General features: G+C 35.6%; 1 protein-coding gene and 1 long non-coding RNA gene across 15 annotated transcripts; both read right to left on the bottom strand.

Annotated features, from left to right (window-relative positions):
- Window positions 1-3625: 3625 nt before the first annotated feature.
- On the bottom strand, window positions 3626-7058 carry LOC132182452 (uncharacterized). Of its 9 annotated transcripts, XM_059595700.1 has the most exons (8): window positions 6844-7058; window positions 6530-6674; window positions 6229-6302; window positions 5667-5723; window positions 5438-5539; window positions 5233-5342; window positions 4417-4512; window positions 3626-3977 (listed from the first exon to the last, which is right to left on the bottom strand). In XM_059595700.1, the coding sequence occupies exons 1-6, from the start codon at window positions 6897-6899 to the stop codon at window positions 5303-5305; spliced, it is 474 nt and encodes a 157-aa protein (XP_059451683.1). In that variant the 5' UTR covers window positions 6900-7058; the 3' UTR covers window positions 3626-3977; window positions 4417-4512; window positions 5233-5302. The 9 variants fall into 9 exon arrangements, 3 of the variants coding, with proteins under 3 accessions (XP_059451683.1, XP_059451685.1, XP_059451684.1); XR_009440305.1 differs by having other exon boundaries at window positions 5415-5539; window positions 5667-6331; XR_009440308.1 differs by having other exon boundaries at window positions 5415-5723; window positions 6229-6331.
- A 6465-nt stretch (window positions 7059-13523) lies between these two features.
- On the bottom strand, window positions 13524-16454 carry LOC132181507 (uncharacterized). Of its 6 annotated transcripts, none has more exons than XR_009440267.1 (5): window positions 16378-16454; window positions 14330-15065; window positions 14147-14259; window positions 13927-14053; window positions 13524-13651 (listed from the first exon to the last, which is right to left on the bottom strand). It is a non-coding gene; the product is annotated as an uncharacterized LOC132181507 (long non-coding RNA). The 6 variants fall into 6 exon arrangements; XR_009440263.1 differs by having other exon boundaries at window positions 14369-15065; XR_009440264.1 differs by having other exon boundaries at window positions 14147-14452; window positions 14534-15065.
- Between the last annotated feature and the right edge of the window lie 2213 nt (window positions 16455-18667).

The following is an 18667-nucleotide window of genomic DNA, read 5'->3' as shown; positions in this document are numbered from 1 at the left end:
TTTCAATCCCACTTTCTCATGGATGTGGGAAGGCTTGTTGAAAGTAAACAAGCTAGAGCCGTGGTAGAGAAAGGGGCTTGCTAAGCCATTTCCAATGGTCAACATGTGAACATTTGGACCTCTCCTTGGGTCTGTACATGCTCTTCTTTCAGACCTAACCCCAATCTGAATCTGGTTGTGTTTCCTGGTTACCATGTAGATGAGCTGATTGATCCTATCAACACATGCTGGAATGTCCCATTGTTGCATGATCTTTTTGATATAGATTCTGTTACTCAGATTCAAAAAATCCATATTTCACAGCTGGTGGATAATGATAGGTGGATTTGGACTCTTGCTGTCTTTGGCCAATTTTCGATTAAGTTAGCGCATGAAGTTGTTTCTCCTAATTCCCTGAGCAGAATTTCTCCCTTTGCTTCTAAAATCTGGAATTGCCTATGGGGCCTTAAGATTCAACACATATTGAAGCATCTTCTTTGGAAGATATCTTGGAACTTATTGCCTGTTCGAGCTAATATTGCTCATTTTATTACTACTAGGGACCAAGCTGCCTAGGTCTGTCCCTTTTGTAAAGATGCTCAAGAATTTATTTCTTACGTTTTTCTTGATTGTTCTTTTGCTAGATTTTTGTGGAATAGCTCCTCTTGGCCTCTCATCTTTGAATTATTTTGTTGTTACCGTGCCCAATAATGGTGAATAATATGAAATCGAAAAGAGAGAGATCAAGAGAGAGTCGAGACACAAATTTACGTGGTTCGGCAAGGTGCCTATGTCCATAGATAAAATATGAGTCACTAGTTCCAACACCTTCAGCAATCTTCCTATATCTGAGTGGATCTTTGCTATCCTTTATCCTCATCAAAAATTGGCCATTCCAATTCATGAGATTCGACAATTCCAGCTCCCTTGCAGTCATCACTATTGACCACATTTGGTATGTGAGAAATCAATTAGTACACAATGAAGTTCAACTGGTTTTAGTGAAATCTCTTCAACATATTTTGATTGCTGTGAAGCATCATAATCTCGCTTGGGTTGAAGCTAAGTCATCTTCTTTTTGGAGTCCTCCCCCGAGAGCAGTCAAAGCCAATTTTGATGTTGCAATGAAGTATGGTTGTAACGACCTAAAGAAAAGCGCTAGCCACATCTGCTTTATCACGCCAAAAGGACTAGTCAATTTAGAGTTTTCATAAAATTCATTATAAAACCCAGTTTCACATAGTAACTAGGCATTGTGGGCTCAGGACCCATGACTATCTTTATAAACAACCCACTCTATGTGGGCTTCTTCTCATCTTCTCAATATGGGGCCGGGGTGTTACAAACTCTCTCTCTTAAATTCTTGACATCCACATTAGGGCCACATCATACAGTGCTCCAGTACCACACGACCTGCCGTTACTAGGTGACTCTTATACCATTTATAACAATCTAGGAAAAAGCGTTAGCCACATCTGTGATATCACCCCAAATGGACTAGTCAATTTGGAACTTCCCTAGAATTCATTATAAAACCCAGTTTTGCCTAGTAACTAGGCAATGTGGAACTTATCATCCATAACTATCTTTATAAACAACCAACTCTATGTGGGCTTCTTCTCATCTTCTCAATATGGGACCGGGGTGTTACAATAATCCTTAGTGATTCCAATGATAATATCATCCAGGCGGTCACTAAGCGCCTCTCTTCCACAAATACTGCCATAGGTGAGGCTCAAGTGGCTCTTTTAGCTATTCAAACAATAGCTTCTCTAGGGGTGTACTCTCTCATTCTAGAAGGAGATGCCATAAACATTATTCTTGTCATTCAAAAGCTGGATCTCTTCAAGGATTGGAATCCGGGGTGGAACTAGGATTTGCTATCTAAGGGGACAAACTTATGTTGAGTGAGTTCTTCAAGATTCAGGCCTTTGATAGCAAAGTGTCTCTCTGAAATTGAAGCTCTAAGAGTATCTCTATTGAGCTCTTCAAATATAGGTTAAATTTGAAAAGCAAAAATTCAATTTTTAAAATTTGAAGAGTCCTCGCTTTTAAAAGGAATCAAACATCAAATTCACTATATCTTCCTCTACTTTAGTTAAATACTTTTTTTAATTCTTTTTTTGTTATTGATAGATGAGAGAGAAATGGAAATTAAAATGAATATATAGGCTTAAAAAACTAAATAGCTTTCACTTTTTGGCTCATTTTTGAAGAAGAGCATGGATATGGAAATTAAAATGAAGGGAAAATTACAGTTTACCTCCTCAAAGTTGACAACATTTTTCAATTTGAACACCTAAGTTTCAATTTTTGCAATCCACCCCCCTCAAAGTTCTAATTTTTGCAATTTGACCAATTGTATCCAAAACTTCTCACATTGCCCATAATTTTTATTTTTTAATTTTTTTAAAAAAAATTCGGGGTGGCTTTGGCCATCTGCCATTTTTGCACCCCCAAATTTATTTTTTTTGTTTTTTTTTTTTCATAAAAAATAATAATAAAAAAAAATCAGGGGCAATATGGGAATTTTGGGATAATATTGGTAGAATTGAAAAAAATTGGAACTTTGTGGGGGTGGATTGCAAAAATTAAAACTTTGATGTTCGAATTGAAAAACGATGTCAACTTTAAAAGGGTAAACTGTAATTTTTCCTAAAATGAACATACAGGGTCAAGGCATGGGTATGGGTTAGGTGGGCTTGGTGGGGTAAAGCTGCGGTTAAGCTGCGGTTGGGAAGGCCACCGGAGGAGAAGGTGAAGAAGAGTGGCAACAGTCACCAGAGCATTTGTGGGTATTCTGGAGGGTGTGGCGGAGAAGCCCAAATCCCAGAACAAGGCAAAGAACCACCAACACCGTGACAATGAAGATGAAGGTCTTTGTAGCTTTACCCACATAACACATTTCTTCTTTCTTTTTTCCCAAAGATTTTAGCTTGGGAAACTCTGAATCTGAGATGGGTATTGAGGTTGGGTTACTTTTGGTAAATGGTAGCAGACGAAGCAGAGAGAGAGTGAGGGCTAGTTGGTCAGTCATTTGCAATATCTTCATGATATTTGAACCAATTCCAAAGACCAAACACAACTTGACAGCTTATCCAAGCTCAAACTGATAACCCATCAAATCATTTCTCTGTGGTTAACTTTCTTCCTTTTGTATTCAATGGTTCCTTAATTTCCATTTTATTATTTTTTAGCCCAAAATGACAATATTAATGATAAAAACATTGATGAGCTTGGCTGTTTCAGCCACGCAAATCAAATTAGCCATGGCGGCAAATTACAAATATATAGTTGGAGGCCCAAAACGGTTGGTGGGATACAACAGCCAGACTCACTTTTATATGCCAACAGTCACTTTATTTCTTTGTAAACACGATTCTGATCGTTATTATTTGAATTAAATTCACAGTTTTCCAGTATGCACCAAACCATGATGTGCTTGAAAGAAGATTGTGGAGAAACTCTGTTTTGGTTGCATTAACCAAAACAATTAGTTCTTCTTATATTTATAACCAAAGAAGCTAAGAGCTCGTTACAATAAGTGCAGAAAACTAAATAAAATACAAGAGGAAAGTTTACGAGTAGGCTATTAAGTGGAAGACACAATTAAACAAAACCACCAGCTTCTTCGGTGACACCTCTGGTTCGTACAATCCTACTCCAACTCCAGAAAGTACTTCGGCTTCCTCACCAACACAAGCGCCAGAGTCCACTCCTACAAATACAATGCTCCCTTCATCGCCATCTGAGTCGCCTTTGGGTAGTTCTGCATCATCATCTATTATTCCTTCAACCGAATCCACTTGAACCTCTTCGACTGGATCTTCAACTGAACCACCATCCTCATCAGCTCACAAAGGTCAAAGGGAGTTTTCTTGTCAACATCCTAATGGGATTCAGCATCATAATGGTGATGCTTCAGGCATAACAATCATCAGATAAATTCTTCGTGAGCAATGCTGTTGAGTGATTTCTGTGGCCAAGTTTTATTTTACCTGATGCATTTGGGAGACAAGTTCATGACAAAAGTGTTCAATATTCAATTATGAATAAATTTCAAATTCAAAACAGAACGAAGGACCTCCAAAAAAGCATATGATAAATGAACCCCAGTCTACCCATTTTAAAGTTGGACTTTCCTTTTCGTTTATCAGAAAGAAAAGGAAAAAAAAATTCTAACAAATCTACTTTCTTTGAGGTCCTCTGCAAATATTCATAAGCAACTGCTCAAAAACAAGATGGCCTAAAAGCTGAAGGGGCCTACACAAAAAAAATGCTTACAAAGAGGCAAATTAACATGGGCTAAATAGACTAAAAAATTATATCAGAAGAATCCTAAGAACCAGCTGGAGAACTATTAACTGGAGAATTACGAACCCTTAAAAGGATTTAACTTTATATCTAACCCAAAATATGATTTCTGAATCAATGTACCTGGAATATATTCCTATTTCTTGAAGTAACTGCACACCAACTTCTCTATGTCCGCCTTGAGCCTCTGCTTCTCATCACGAAGCTCATTCTTCTCGCCTGCACAAGAAAACGGAAAGCTAATATTACACCTTCACATCCAGTTACCAATACAAATATGGTGGTTCTTCAGCCAGGGATGATAAGATGAAATGCAGATGAAACCGCAGTTTCTAAATGAGGGAATGCTATTTTACTTAATTGTTGCTCAATTGAATTAGTTTACATGTATCATCAAGAAACTTTAGGAGAATATTTGAATTTCTTCTATCATAGGATCCATGCTATCTTTTCTTAAGAAATAGTTATTTACTATGTAGGAACAGGAATCAATCTTAAGTACACTCCTATCATAGGATCCGCATAACCCACACTTATGACAACTTCAATCATTTCACAGTATATTCTGGAATACCAAAATTACTTTAATATTAAACAAACGAATATAGCTTGATAAGATTACCAAAGAATTTGAAGATAAGAAGTCTGGATGTTTTACCTAACAACCATCCCTGTGTTCTTCTGGAAATTCTTCAGAAGCGGATAGGTCATCAAGAATGATGAAGTAAACCTCAAGAGTAGAGCAAAAATTTAAACACAGGCATGGGCAACACAAACACACACATGTAAATTGGATGGATATAAACCAAAATATCCATTTGCAAAATGATATAGTCTTTTGGACTCGCTGTACACACTCACATTGGACACAGGAAGATGGGCATAGAATTGAACTAATATTCATGGACAAGTAGGGAAAGCAAGGAAAGTGTATAGTACCAAACAAGAGTGAGAACTCCATCAGCACATAATATAGTTCTTGTCCAACCAGCCAATTGTCAATGGATCTTCATAATAGTGTAACAAATTGGGCGACTGCAAGTGTATGCCTGAGATTAATGAATGAGGAAGTGGAAAAATGAATGATTAGGGAGGAAAAATAAATAAATAAAAGTATGTACCTTTTATCATCGAAATTTTTTACCACTCTGCTATCGATAATCCACCATAGGAAGGAATTGAGCAAACTAGCCCAAAAGGCTGATTTTTCAAGCACTGCGTACACAATATTTCAGCCGTAGCTTTCCTGCAAATAAATATTGACATTAAAAATATTATATAGACAATCAAGCAAACATTATTTACAAAATCTGCATGTAAATAACTTGCCACAGCAAGCAGAACGGAATTTGAATTTGTTTCTTAATGCTTACTCCCAAATATTTGTTTCTCCAAACCATGAAATAACTTGAACTTTCACCAGTTGTTGCCTGAAGAAACTTCTGTTGAGACGCTATTCACCGACTAAAATTACCCATTTATATATCACAATATTTACACAAATCATATTAATCTAAATAGTTGGAATAAGATTAATGAGAGTGTCACAGTCACACCATAAACTGAACTATTCATAAGGTTTTGAAAAAGATATGCTGTTCTTTTTGGATCAAGAGTTGAATCCTGAAAAAATATGCTTATTTTAGATTCAAGCTTCTTTTCTCGTCCATCCTAAGTATATCATTCCATCCAGCCTTGAAAGTGAGATCACTATGATCCAGGCTTTTATAGGCATCAGTGTCTAATATTTTAAATATTTAGTACACTAAAGAAAATTAACAATCTGAATCTTCAACACACTGAATTTATAAAAGCCTGTTCAGATATAACAAATCCATGAATATAAATTCCAAAGAATAAATGGAAAGGCAGCACTAACAAAAGCACTGCACTAACAATAGATTCATAAACAGAGTAGTTGAAGCAACTAATTACACTTGAAGACAAGTAAGCATTCCTTGCAGACCCGGCCAGAAAAAGAGTGTGACAAGTGTAATCGGAATCAGGAGCTGCATCAGAGAGCTCAACAAGTTAGAACCTGTCGATGCAAAATACTTGTTAGATGGCTTTTAAGGATAGCTAGGATTCTTGATCATGTCTTCCAACGTTCTAAATGCTGATAAAAGGTGTTCAACAAATTGTAGGCAGAATTTTATTTAAAAATGCAAACTATGGTTAATTAAATGTCCCCTTTTCACAGGCACAGCTGGTTGTCATTCTTACAACATTTACTCACCCGATCTTCCTCATCCTGGAAGTGCTTTGTATATTGTCCATTGTTTTGTCTACAAGTGAGGCTGACATATATGAGCAAATTGCATAAATCCCCAAAATGAATATACACCCATTTCATGAATTGATGCTTTTCTACCCATATCTCCCTGACCATCAAAAAAAAACAAAAAGTAAACTCAACAATAACTCAAAATTTTCCAATGAGAACAGCAAAAAGGTAAAAAATCAATCCATGAACAGAGTGAGTTGCAGCCAGACTCCAGTAACAATAATAATAAAAAGAACATATCTGAGCAAATTGCAACATTTACTCACCCGATCTTCCTTAGCATGGAAGTCCTCTGTATATTGTCTACAGGTGCGGCTGACATATCTGAGCAAATTGCAACATTTACTCACCCGATCTTCCATAGCATGGAAGTCCTCTGTATATTGTCTACAAGTGCGGCTGACATATCTGAGCAAATTGCATAAATCCCCCCAAAGAATCTCACACCCATTTCATAAATTGATGCTTTTTTAATGCTCGTCTCTCCCGACCATCAAAAAACCAAATAATAAACTTAACAAAAACTCAAAACTTTCCAACGAAAACAGTAAAAAGGTAAAATCAATCCATGAACAAAGAGAGTTGCATTTAGATTCCAGTTACAATCATAATAAAAAGCATCTGTCTAAATATGCATTTGATTATGAGAAAACCCAGAGTTGCACAAAATTTTCAATGAGTTTTTATGAAAATTTGAGACGGGAAAGACTTTCCTGGTCTATCATAAGTGGTTTATCCAATATGTGATGCTACCATTTGTAGAATATAAATTTCAAATGGAAATGCAAGAAACATTTAAAAAACAAAAAAAAAAAGAAACAATGTATTAGGTACGTAGGAATGCCATTGAGGTGACAGATAGGAAACAATACTGAAAATTTGAGAGCTTTGCGCAAATCTGATTGTCTATTCTTAAATCCTTTTTTTTTTTGTTCCATGCTACAGTTGGTTCTACATACGAAATCAAATAATATATATCAAAATCCTAACAGAGTAAAACGAGATGAACAAGAAGAAGAAGAAGAAGAAGAAAATTACCGTCTAATTGGTGACTCAAAACCTCTGATTCGAAAAGTGTGGGACGTGAGCAATTTTTGGCCAATCCTCTCCTGTTCCTCGTTCACATCTTTTCTCCAAGTGAGGACACTCCACAATACTCAATTCACGTAAAGAGGTGAGGCGGCGAATACCTTCAGGCAATGATATCAGTCCAGGGCAGTTCTCAATGTAAAGCCTCCGAAGGGAATTGAGGTCACCTATCCACTCTGGTAAAGACACCAAACTAGGGCAGTCATTAATGAAAAGAGATTGCAAAGTGGTAACATGTCTAATCTCCGCTGGGAGAGACACCAAGCTTATAACTTTTGATATCCGTAGTTGACGAAGTGCTGTGGGTCCAAGGCAATGTGCACCCTCGTCATCCTCATTGCTGATAAGTTCCATGCAGTCTTCAATCCACAGTTCTTCATGTTGGCTGCCAACAAGGTTTTTCCCTACTTAAGATAAGATTTTGATTAAACAAAATGGAACAAGTCCTACAAAGATTTATCTAGATGGTTCTCCATCCATCTAGAAGGTTCTTTACAAAGATTATTCTAGATGGTTCTCCATCCATCTAGAAGGTTCTTTACAAAGATTATTCTAAATGGTTCTCCATCCATCTAGAAAGTTCGCTTCAAGATTTATCTAGATGGTTCTCCATCCATCTAGAAGGTTCTCTTCAAGATTTATCTAGATGAATCTCTATCCATCTAGAAGGTTCTCAATTTGTCTTCATCGTCTAGATGGTTCTACCTTGGAGGCTAAGTTCATTCATCTAGAAGATTCTAACTTGGGGGCTAAGATCATCATCTAGATGGTTCTAACTTTGGCTATAAATAGCCAAGGGGTCTTGAGAAGTTTCACGGAAAAAACTGCATGTGCACTGCACGTGATTAAATTTCCGTCAGAGAAGACGGTGGTGATTAACAAAAGGGCTACATTGATAAAATTTGAAATTTTGTTGTGGTAAATTGTAAATTTTAAAACATTAAAAGTCAAATTAAAAAATGGGTGAAACTTTGGGAGGATAGAGTACCATATCGATACAACCAGAAAACGGTCCAACAAGGAAAGAACCGAGTAACCAACGGAAATTGGTCAATAAGTTGACCCCCATTAAGAGAACCAAAGCGGTCGTTATATGAACTGAAGTTTGCATTAAACAGTTTTCGTCAAATGGTTGGATAACAAGGACCATTTTGAATGAATAGTCATCTCATAAATCTTCATGATACTTTCCGTATCCAAGAGATCAGTGAGGCGTGACTTTTTTTTTGTTTTTTTTATTTTTTATTTGAGGGATAAAACTACAATTTCATAAGGGCAGCAAACCTAAGTCATTAGTTATACCACATATCAATTGCCGATTGGATATGAAGTCAATTCGGGTTAATTTGTATCTGACTTGTTAAATTAATGATAAAGATAATTTTAAACAGATATAGCTCATCCCATAAATCTTGATGATATCTAAGGATTTATTTGTTTACTACGACTACACTCGTAAAGGCTTCAAGATAAATCAGTAATTTTTCTTTTTCTTTTCTTTTCTAATTAAATAAAATATGATAAGGTCTTTTATTGTAGTCTTTACCGATCAAGATCCCCTACAATGGAGAACTTTCTCCATTTATCTTTTCCTTGGGCAAAGGACTTTCTCTATTTTTCTCCGATTCCCACTATCCAAGTATAGAGACAAGAAAATTACAGATGATTTGAAAAGGAGAAAGCAACATGACATCCCCTCCCAGGATAACTTTGATCGTCTGAAAGTAGGCATAAACTGTCTTGGATTCTCAACCTTTCCGACCTTGTAGGCAGGGCCGGCTCAATGGCTAGGCCATTGAGACGGTCGCCTAGGGCCCCCAATTAGTAAGGCCCATAATTTTTTTTAATAAGGCCTAAAAAAAATTTTAATTTTATTTTAACTTAAGGCCTAATTTTTTTTTTAAATAAGGCCCAAAATTTTTTCTCATAAAAATTTAAGGCCTCTAAAATAAGGCCCCAATATAATAAGCTCATTGTAAAATAAGACCAATTAACCCAAAAAATAAATATGTCGCATCAATTTTTTTGGACAACTAGTTAAAAGTTAAACTTAAAAGTCATGAAACAATAATGAGAATGAAAATAATAATAATATTATAAAAATATAATAATATTATTAAAATAAATATTATTTAATTAATATTTAAATATTTAAAAAAATAAGATCCAACTTCAAAATTTCGCCTAAGACCCCCAAATACATTGAGTCGGCCCTGCTTATAGGGCAACCACTCAACTCAAATTGTAAAATTGTAAAATTATAAAATTAGCCGTCACTTTAGCTATCACTATTAGATGCTACATGTACTTTAATTTATTTTTTTATCTAATGGTAATTTTCATTGTGGTTAGAGACTCAATGCTTACGAGAATGTGTATAGCACACTTCTTATCCCCATTCCAGTCGTTTGCATTTGCCCAATTCTTGTAGGAAGTATCATTGCTGGTAAGGCTTTTTACCACCTAGTCCTTTTTAGTTTTTACCATATATTAGATATATCCATTCACCTAATTATTTTCTCCTTAAATTAAAAAAAAAAAACAATAGTAAATAAGATTCATCAAAAAATTTCACTTACATCATAACTAATTGTTCGCTTAGATGAGAAGGCACGTCTCTTAACATTTGCTACATGGAATCTCTCTAAGACTTTTAACCAACCAACTACAATGTTATATTGAAGTATTTGATGGGATTATATTTCTATTATGGTCCAACCTTATTGTTGGGCCGTGGACCTAATGCTTAGTTCATCAATCAACCAACCAACCCAAAAACTTTTAAACAATTTTGCATTGAATTCCATCGTAAGTCACGCCACTAACTGTCTCCATAATTCCTAACATGAGACTTTACACATAATGTAGTCGGGTGCAAGAAATAATATTAGCGGGAAAACCTCCAATACACTTCCTTGTTAGTTGCTGCATCATGTCTTCTTAACCTTAGATCAAACTATGCACAACAAACCAATCACAAACTTGTAAAGGAAACTATTATATGAGATAATTGTTTCGTTGTTTTCACCTTTTCACAGTAATCTCATATGAGGAATTTTAAGAGTCCCAACTACTGAATGAGGAGGGCCACATCACAAAATTTTGATTTAAATTGAATTCAATGAAATTATTACAATGTCGTTTGTTAAATTGATTAGAAATGTGAGACACTAATTCTATCTAACTTTCATCTAATAAGACTAATGTAGCAATTTCAACTAATAAGAGTAATTGTTTCATTGGGCTCTTTTATTCCAAACTGGACCATAATTAAGGCAAGTAAGAAAATAAAATGCAGCAAGCAATGATAACTGAAGTCCCTAACAATAAAAAGGTAAAAAAATTATAGAAAATTGCAGGGATAACCGTAAAAAGAATAAAAATTAAACAAAATTATGTAATGCAAAACAATGCCATAACAAATATATATCTACAACAACCCTTGCAAGATGCAGCTAACCATGCACAGGTCCAGGTGTCGCCATCACCGGAATCGGCTGATTAATTGGCGCTGCCGGTGTAGGAGGTGAGCGTGGGCTTGGGTTTGGGTTAGGTGGACTGGGCTGGTTGGAGATGTTGGGGTCAGGGCATGGATATGGGTTAGGTGAGCTTGGTGGGGTAAAGCTAGGGTTGGGGACAGCCACCGGAAGAGAAGATGAAGAAGAGTGGCAAGAGTCGCCGGAGCATTTGTGGGCCTTTTGGAAGCTGTGGCGGAGAAGCCCAAATCCTATAACAAGGCCGAGAACCACCAACACCGTGACAATGAAGATGAAGAAGATCTTTGTAGCTTTACCCACATAACACATTTCTTTCTTTTTTTCCCAAAGATTTGAGCTTGGGAAACTCTGAATCTGAGATGGGTATTGAGGTTGGGTTCCTTCTGGTAAATGGTAGCAGACGAAGAAGGGAGAGAGAGTGAGGGTTAGTTGATCTGTCATTGCCATATCTTCATGATACTTGAACTAACTCCAAAGACCAAACACAACTAATTAAACAGCTTATCTTCGTTCTCAAAGGGTTCTCTCCTTTTCCCTCTACTCTACCTGTATATATACATGATTCCTGTGATTAGCTCAAACTGAAAACCCATCAAATCATTTCTCTGTGATTAACCTTTTCTTTTTGTATTCAATTTTATTACTTTTTAGCCCAAAATGACATTAATGCTAAAAACAATGATGAGCTTGGCTACTTTAGCCACGCTAATCAAATTAGCCATGGCGGCAAATTACAAATATATAGTTGGAGGCCCAAACGGTGGGTGGGATACAAGTACAACCACCAGACTCACTTTTATATGCCAACAATCACTTTATTTCTATATAAACATGATTCTGCTTGTTATGATTTGAATTAAATTCACAGTTTTCCAGTATGCACCAAACCATGATGTGCTTGAAAGAAGATTTTGGAGAAACTCTGTTTTCATTAACCACAACAATAAGTTGTTCTTATATTTATAACCAAAGGAGGTTAGAGCTCTTTAAGTAGGCTAATAAGTGGAAGACACAAGTAAGCAAAAAATGGAAAAGAGAGGACATATATACGGCTGTGTGGGTCTGCAGGCGTTCCTTGAATGCTGGAGTGAAGTGAGGCACAAATCATGGAAGTAGATTGAATCATGGGAGTTCGGCTGCTGTTGGCTGCTGTGTGTGCTGCCTCTAACAGTGCTTGAGGTTTCCAAGGCGAGTAACGCAATTCAGTCCTACAATGGTGGCACCACAGCCATCCCTTTCATCTGTGGAACAAAAGCGCCAAGGAATGAAGGTTGAGATAAACACTCTTGCATCATCAGCATCTCCAGAAAGTACTTTTGATTTCTCACCAACATAAGCCCCAGAATCCACTCCTACAAATACAATGCTCCCTCCGTCGCCATCTGACTCGCCTTTGGATGGTCCTGCATCATCCTCTATTATTCCTTCAACTGAATCCACTCGAACCTCTTCGACTGAATCTTCAACTGAACCGCCATCCTCATCAGCTCACAAAGGCAGTTTTCTTGTCAGTATCCTAACGGGTTTCAGCTTCGTAATGATGATGCTTCAGGCATAACAATCATCAGATAAATTCTTCGTGAGGAATGCTGTTGAGTGATTTCTGTGACCAAGTTTTTATTTTACCTGATGCATTTGGTAGACAAGTTCATGACAAAAGTGTTCAATATTAAATTATAAGTAAATTTCAAATTCAAAATAGAACGAACGACCTCTGAAAAAGCATATTATAAATGAATCCCAGTTAGAATTTCTTTTTCCTTTGTCAGAAAGAAAAGGGAAAAAAAAAAATCCAACAAAGCTTCTTTCCGCGAGGTCTTCTGCAAATATTCATAAGCAACTGCTCAAAAGCAAGACGGCTTAAAAGCTATAAGGGCCTACACAAAAAAATGTTTACAAAGAGGCAAACATGGGATAAAAAAACTAAAAAAATTACATGAGAAAAATCCTAAGAATCAGCTGGAGAACTATTAACGGAAGAATTAGGAACCCTTAAAGGATTTGACTTTATATCTAACCCAAAATATGATTTCTGAATCAATGTACCAGGAATTCCTATTTCTTGAAACAATGTAGCATTTTTTGAAGTCATAAAGCATATAATATAGCAGCCATCATAATTCTAATCACAATGGAGAGAAGATTTGCCTCTATCTCTTGTTCCACCTCCTAGATTTGGAAACCAACCCAACACCAAGCATATTTTATTGTACATAACATCAGTAGAAATCCACAAGAAGTTCTAGTCACTATACTGTCTATACATAGATGTTGCACCTATTTACCTCTCGGACCCTAAGATACAAACACAGAAGCAATTGAAAACAATTACATAAAAAAACATAATAAAAGAAACACACTTGCCTTACAAAGTTACAAGTAACATGAAGCAAACCCTGGGTGTGTTCAATTCTAAGCAACTAGGCTCCAACTTCTCTTTGTCCGCGTTGAGCCTCTGCTTCTCATCACAAAGCTCATTCTTCTGGGCCTGCACAAGAAAAGGGAAAGCTAATATTATACCATCGCATCCAGTTACCAATACAAATATGGTGGTTCTTCAGCCAGGGATGATAAGATGAAATGCAGATGAAGCTGCAGTTTCTAAATGAAGTAAAGCTATTTAACTTAATTGTTGCTGAATTGAATTAGTTTTACTTGTATCATCAAGAAATTTTAGGAGAATATTTGGGTTTCTTCTGTCATGGGATCCATGCTATCTTTTCTTAAGAAATGGTTATTTAGTATGTAGGAACAGGAATCAACCTTAAGTAGACTGCTAGCATAGGATCCGCATAACCCACACTTACGATAGCTTCACTCATTTCACAGTACATTCTGGAATACCAAAAGGGAGGCCCATCTTTCTGCCATCTTGTTGTTGTTGTTGTTCCTATTTCGAACAAGTCAGTAACAAGGCAACAGGCAAAGGAGAGCAGAGAACCAATATCATATCGATCACATGGGTAAAGTCCAGGTCACCTACCACAAAATAGACTCACAGTAGACAGCTGCACAACTTACAAAAATAAAAAATAAAAGATGATTTTGGACTCAATTCTTTCAGTTGGCTCCAACAAATTTGCACTCCATAAAATTCTGAAAAAATAAAAACTAATGTCATCAATTAATGATTAGGGAGGAAAAATTAATAAAAAAAAGTATATACATTTTATCATTTTAAAATTTGCAAATAATGCAATTGTACTCTGCTATCAATAGTCCACCACAGGAAGGAATTGTGAAAACTGGTCTCAAGCACTGCATGCATAATATTTCAGCCGTAGCTTTCCTGCAAATAAACATTGATACTAAAAACATTATCTATGGAAGTCCACTGTTAATCAAGCAAACAATATAAGGGCAAACTTACATATCCATTAATTTCACTGACTTTACCAGGGCAGAATCTGCATGCATAAAACTTGCCACAACACTCAGCAGAGTTTGCAATTTCTTTCATAATTCTTACTCCCAAATACTTGTTTCATTGATCCATAAAACAACGGAGAACATTCAAGTAAATCTTCATAATTTGAAATTTCACCAGTGGTTGCTCCAACATTCAAGCATATCATTCCATCCAGCCTTGAAAGTGAGATCATTATGATCCAGACTTTCATAGGCATCACTGTCTAATATTTTAAATTTGTAACACATGCATAAAAAATTAATAATAACAATTTGAATCTTCAGCACACTAAATTTTATAAAAGTCTTTAGATATAACAGAACCATGAATATAAATTGCAAAGAATATATGCAAAGGCAGCACTAACAAAAGCATTGCACTAACAAAAGACACATAAACAGAGCAGTTGGCAAACATGATCTTCAATTCCAGTCAGTACCCTTGGAGCACAACAACCAATTTCACTTGAAGACAAGCAAGCAAGTGGAAGAACCTGCAAATGAAAAATACTAGTTAGATGGCTTTTAAGGACAGCTAGGACTCTTTTTATATGTCTATAACGTATTATCTTTTACTTTTTTAAAAAAAAAAAAAAAAAAAAAAAAAATTACCACGACAAGTACAAGATGAAAAAAAAAAAAAAAACCCTACACTTTTAACAACTGAGAAACTCAAGCTAGCTAGATAGACAACTAGAACCTGATCAAAACACTTAATGGAAACCAGAATGGTGGAAGTTACTTGAAAATGCAGTCAATTAAAGCTAAGGCCCACTATGATAGGTAAAATCATCGGGAGTAAGGGATTCATCCTTGAAAACATAGATCTAGACTAGCTTCTAAAGAAACCGAATAGACTAGAATTAAAAACAACAATGGAAATATAATATGCATTGTTGTATAAGTGGCGGATCCAAGAATTCATTCATGAAGGGGCGTGAATAAAATAATAAAATATAAGAGAAATGCTTAGTTTCATTAAAAAGTTTATCTTTTGGTCATTTTAATCCTATGTGGCATGACCCATTTTTCAGAAATCAATTAATTTATTGTTTAAAATCTATTAATTTTAAAATGAGTCATGCCGCCTAAGATTAAAATGGCTAAAAGATGAACTTTTTAATAAATCTAAGCATTTCTCAAAATATAATGATAAACTTTTTTTTTTATTGTTGTTCTCTTTATATATTATATTTTTTTTATAATATTGTAAATACAATTAAAAATATAAATTATAATATGGTATGTGTATCACAAAAATCATATCTACGAGACTTCATAAATATATGCCAACTCATCCTCCATTTTGTTACAAAGTATTGTCTTAACAATCTTCATAGCTGAGATTGAGATTGCTCATTCTATAGTTGTTGTAAATACTGGAAAAGTCAAAACAAGACCAATCAATATATTAATAAGATAATAACTCATAACTCATAAAACAAATACTCATGATGCATCCAAAAACTGTTCATCAGCATACATATCCATATAATTATCACGATTTCAAATACTCTTAATCAATCCCACCAGAATGAGAACAAACCACTATAAATTCATAATCCAAGAACCGGAACCAACCCAATAAGGGAATAACACAATTAAGCATAATTCGTTAAAAAACAACCACCCGTAAAGCCCAAATCCGTCCCTCCAAAAGAAAAACAAAATAATAAACACGGTAAATACCCAATAACCAGAACCAACCAAACAACACTAACAAGTAATAACCAAAATTTCCCCAAAACCCCATCATGGGCCATGATCCTTGAAGAAAACCCACACTCTTTAAGAAAACCCACATACGGCAGATCTCAGGACTCAGGAGGCTGGAGCAGTGGAGCTGATAGAAGCAAGAGAAGAAGTGAAGAACCCGTTGACGGCGTTGACAGATTACAGAGAAAGAAACGATAAGGGGCTGAGTTAGGTTAGGTTTTTTTTTAAAAAAAAATGGAGGGCTGGGCTATATTTTGGAGGGGCTGGGCTTTTAAAAAAAAAAAACAAAAATTGGCCAGGCTAAATTTTCAAAAAAAAAAAAAATTCAATTTTTTTTTTTTGAAAAAACTTAAGCAGGGGTATCAGTGCCTAATATTTTAAATTTCTAACACATTAAAAAACTGAATTTTATAAAAGCCTATTTAGATATAACAGAATTAACCATGAATTTAAATTGCAAAGAATATATGCAAAGGCAGCACTAACAAAAGCACTGCACTAACAAGAGACACATAAACAGAGTGGTTGGCTAACATGATCTTCAATTCCAGTCACTACCATTGGAGCACTTCAACCAATTTCACTTGAAGACAAGCAAGCATTATCACTGTCTTTAGGGATTAAAATGCTTTCAAGCAAGTGGAAGAACCTGCAAATGCAAAATGCATGTTAGATGGCTTTTAAGGACACCTAGGATTCTTTATAATGTCTTTCAATGTTCTAAATGCTGATCAAAAGTGTTGACCAAATTGTAGGCAGAATACTGATTAAAAATGCAAAATATGGTTAATTGAATGTTCCCTTTCACAGGCTCAGCTAATTGTCATTCTTACAACATTTACTCACCTGATCTTCCTCATCATAGAAGTCCTCTATATATTGTCAATTGTTTTGTCTACAAGTGAGGCTGACATATCCGAGCATATTTCAGAATCGACCAATGATTCTCACACCATTTCATGAATTGAATATGTCTCTGCTGACCATTAAAAACAAAATAATAAACTCAACAATAACTCAAAATTTTCCAATGAAAATAGTAAAAAGGTCAAATCAATCCATGGACAGAGTGAGTTGCAGTAACAATAATAATAAAAAGAATCTGTCTAAATCTGTATTTGATTATGAGAAAACCTAGAGTTGCTCAAAAATTTTATTGAGTTTTTAAGAAAATTTGGGATGTGAAAGACTTTCCTGATCTATCATAAATCTTTTTCCCAATACCTAATACTACCGTTTGGTTCTGCAATTTCACAGGCCATCAGTGCAATTTTAAACAAAATTAATTACAAAAAATGTATCATTTGTGAATGTGTTTATAAAGAACTAGGTTTTGAACACATTAAAAAATCCGCTTTTTCAAATCATGATCTACTTGATGCTTAATTGCATTTTAAAAATCACACCTTTTAAAATCACTATTTTTAAATCCCACGTTTTGAAATTACAAATCCAAATGGACATGACGAAACACAAGAAATATTTAAAAAACATAAAAGAAAAAAGAAGCAAGATATATATTAGACCCGTGAGAATGCTATATATTGAAGTGAAAGATAGGAAACAATAGTGGATAATTGAGAGCTTTGTGCAAATCTGATTCCCCATGATCATCATTTGCAATGTTATTGAGTACTCTGACTGGTGTTGGTGACATGATGGGGCAATCAATGATACTTAAAGAAGAAAGGCAAGGAAATAAATCTAATGGAATGCCATGATTTACTGTTACTGCATGGCTCGACCATCCCCTCAACTTAGGCAATTTCTCAAGCCTGATACGTTGGAGGGAAGAAGAGGACACATCACTACCATCATTGCTTATGTACTCCAGCACGCTTAAGTCCAAAAGAATAAGAATCTTGAGAGAAGGGAATTGTTTCAATGGTGGGATGTTGCGGCACCATTTACAACTGTATATGAAAATAGAAACCAAATTCGAGAGCAATGACATCAAGAAAGGAAACCGCACACCTGCATACCCATTTACAATTAATTGTTTCAAATTGTGGTGTGGCTGAAGGTGTTCCAGTAGCTGTTCATCATTTGCAGTTGCCTTACCATTATAGTCAGAAGCTTCTGGGTCCCACTCTAATTTCAGGATTTTAAGGTGTCGCTTTTTCTCCAAGTGTGCAGCCTTGGCTTTCGGCGGAGAAGATCTCAAGTGCTCTAAACCCTTGATACGTAGTTCTCCTCTCAATTCATGTAAACCATCCAGACCATCTAGCCCATCCTTTTGCTTTGGAAAATAACTTTTCTTCTTCTTCCCTATACTGTACATCATCAATGTTTGGAGAGCAGTTAACTTTCCCAGTCCATCCGTCATATGAGTCAAGCTCCTACACTTATAAAGTGCAAGGTGCCTATGGCTAATCAATTT

This window comes from Corylus avellana, chromosome ca5, assembly GCF_901000735.1.
Source record: "Corylus avellana chromosome ca5, CavTom2PMs-1.0".
In the NCBI taxonomy this organism is placed as follows: Eukaryota; Viridiplantae; Streptophyta; class Magnoliopsida; order Fagales; family Betulaceae; genus Corylus; species Corylus avellana.
The sequence above is the reverse complement of the archived record's forward strand: the minus strand, read 5'-3'. Positions and strand labels throughout refer to the sequence as shown.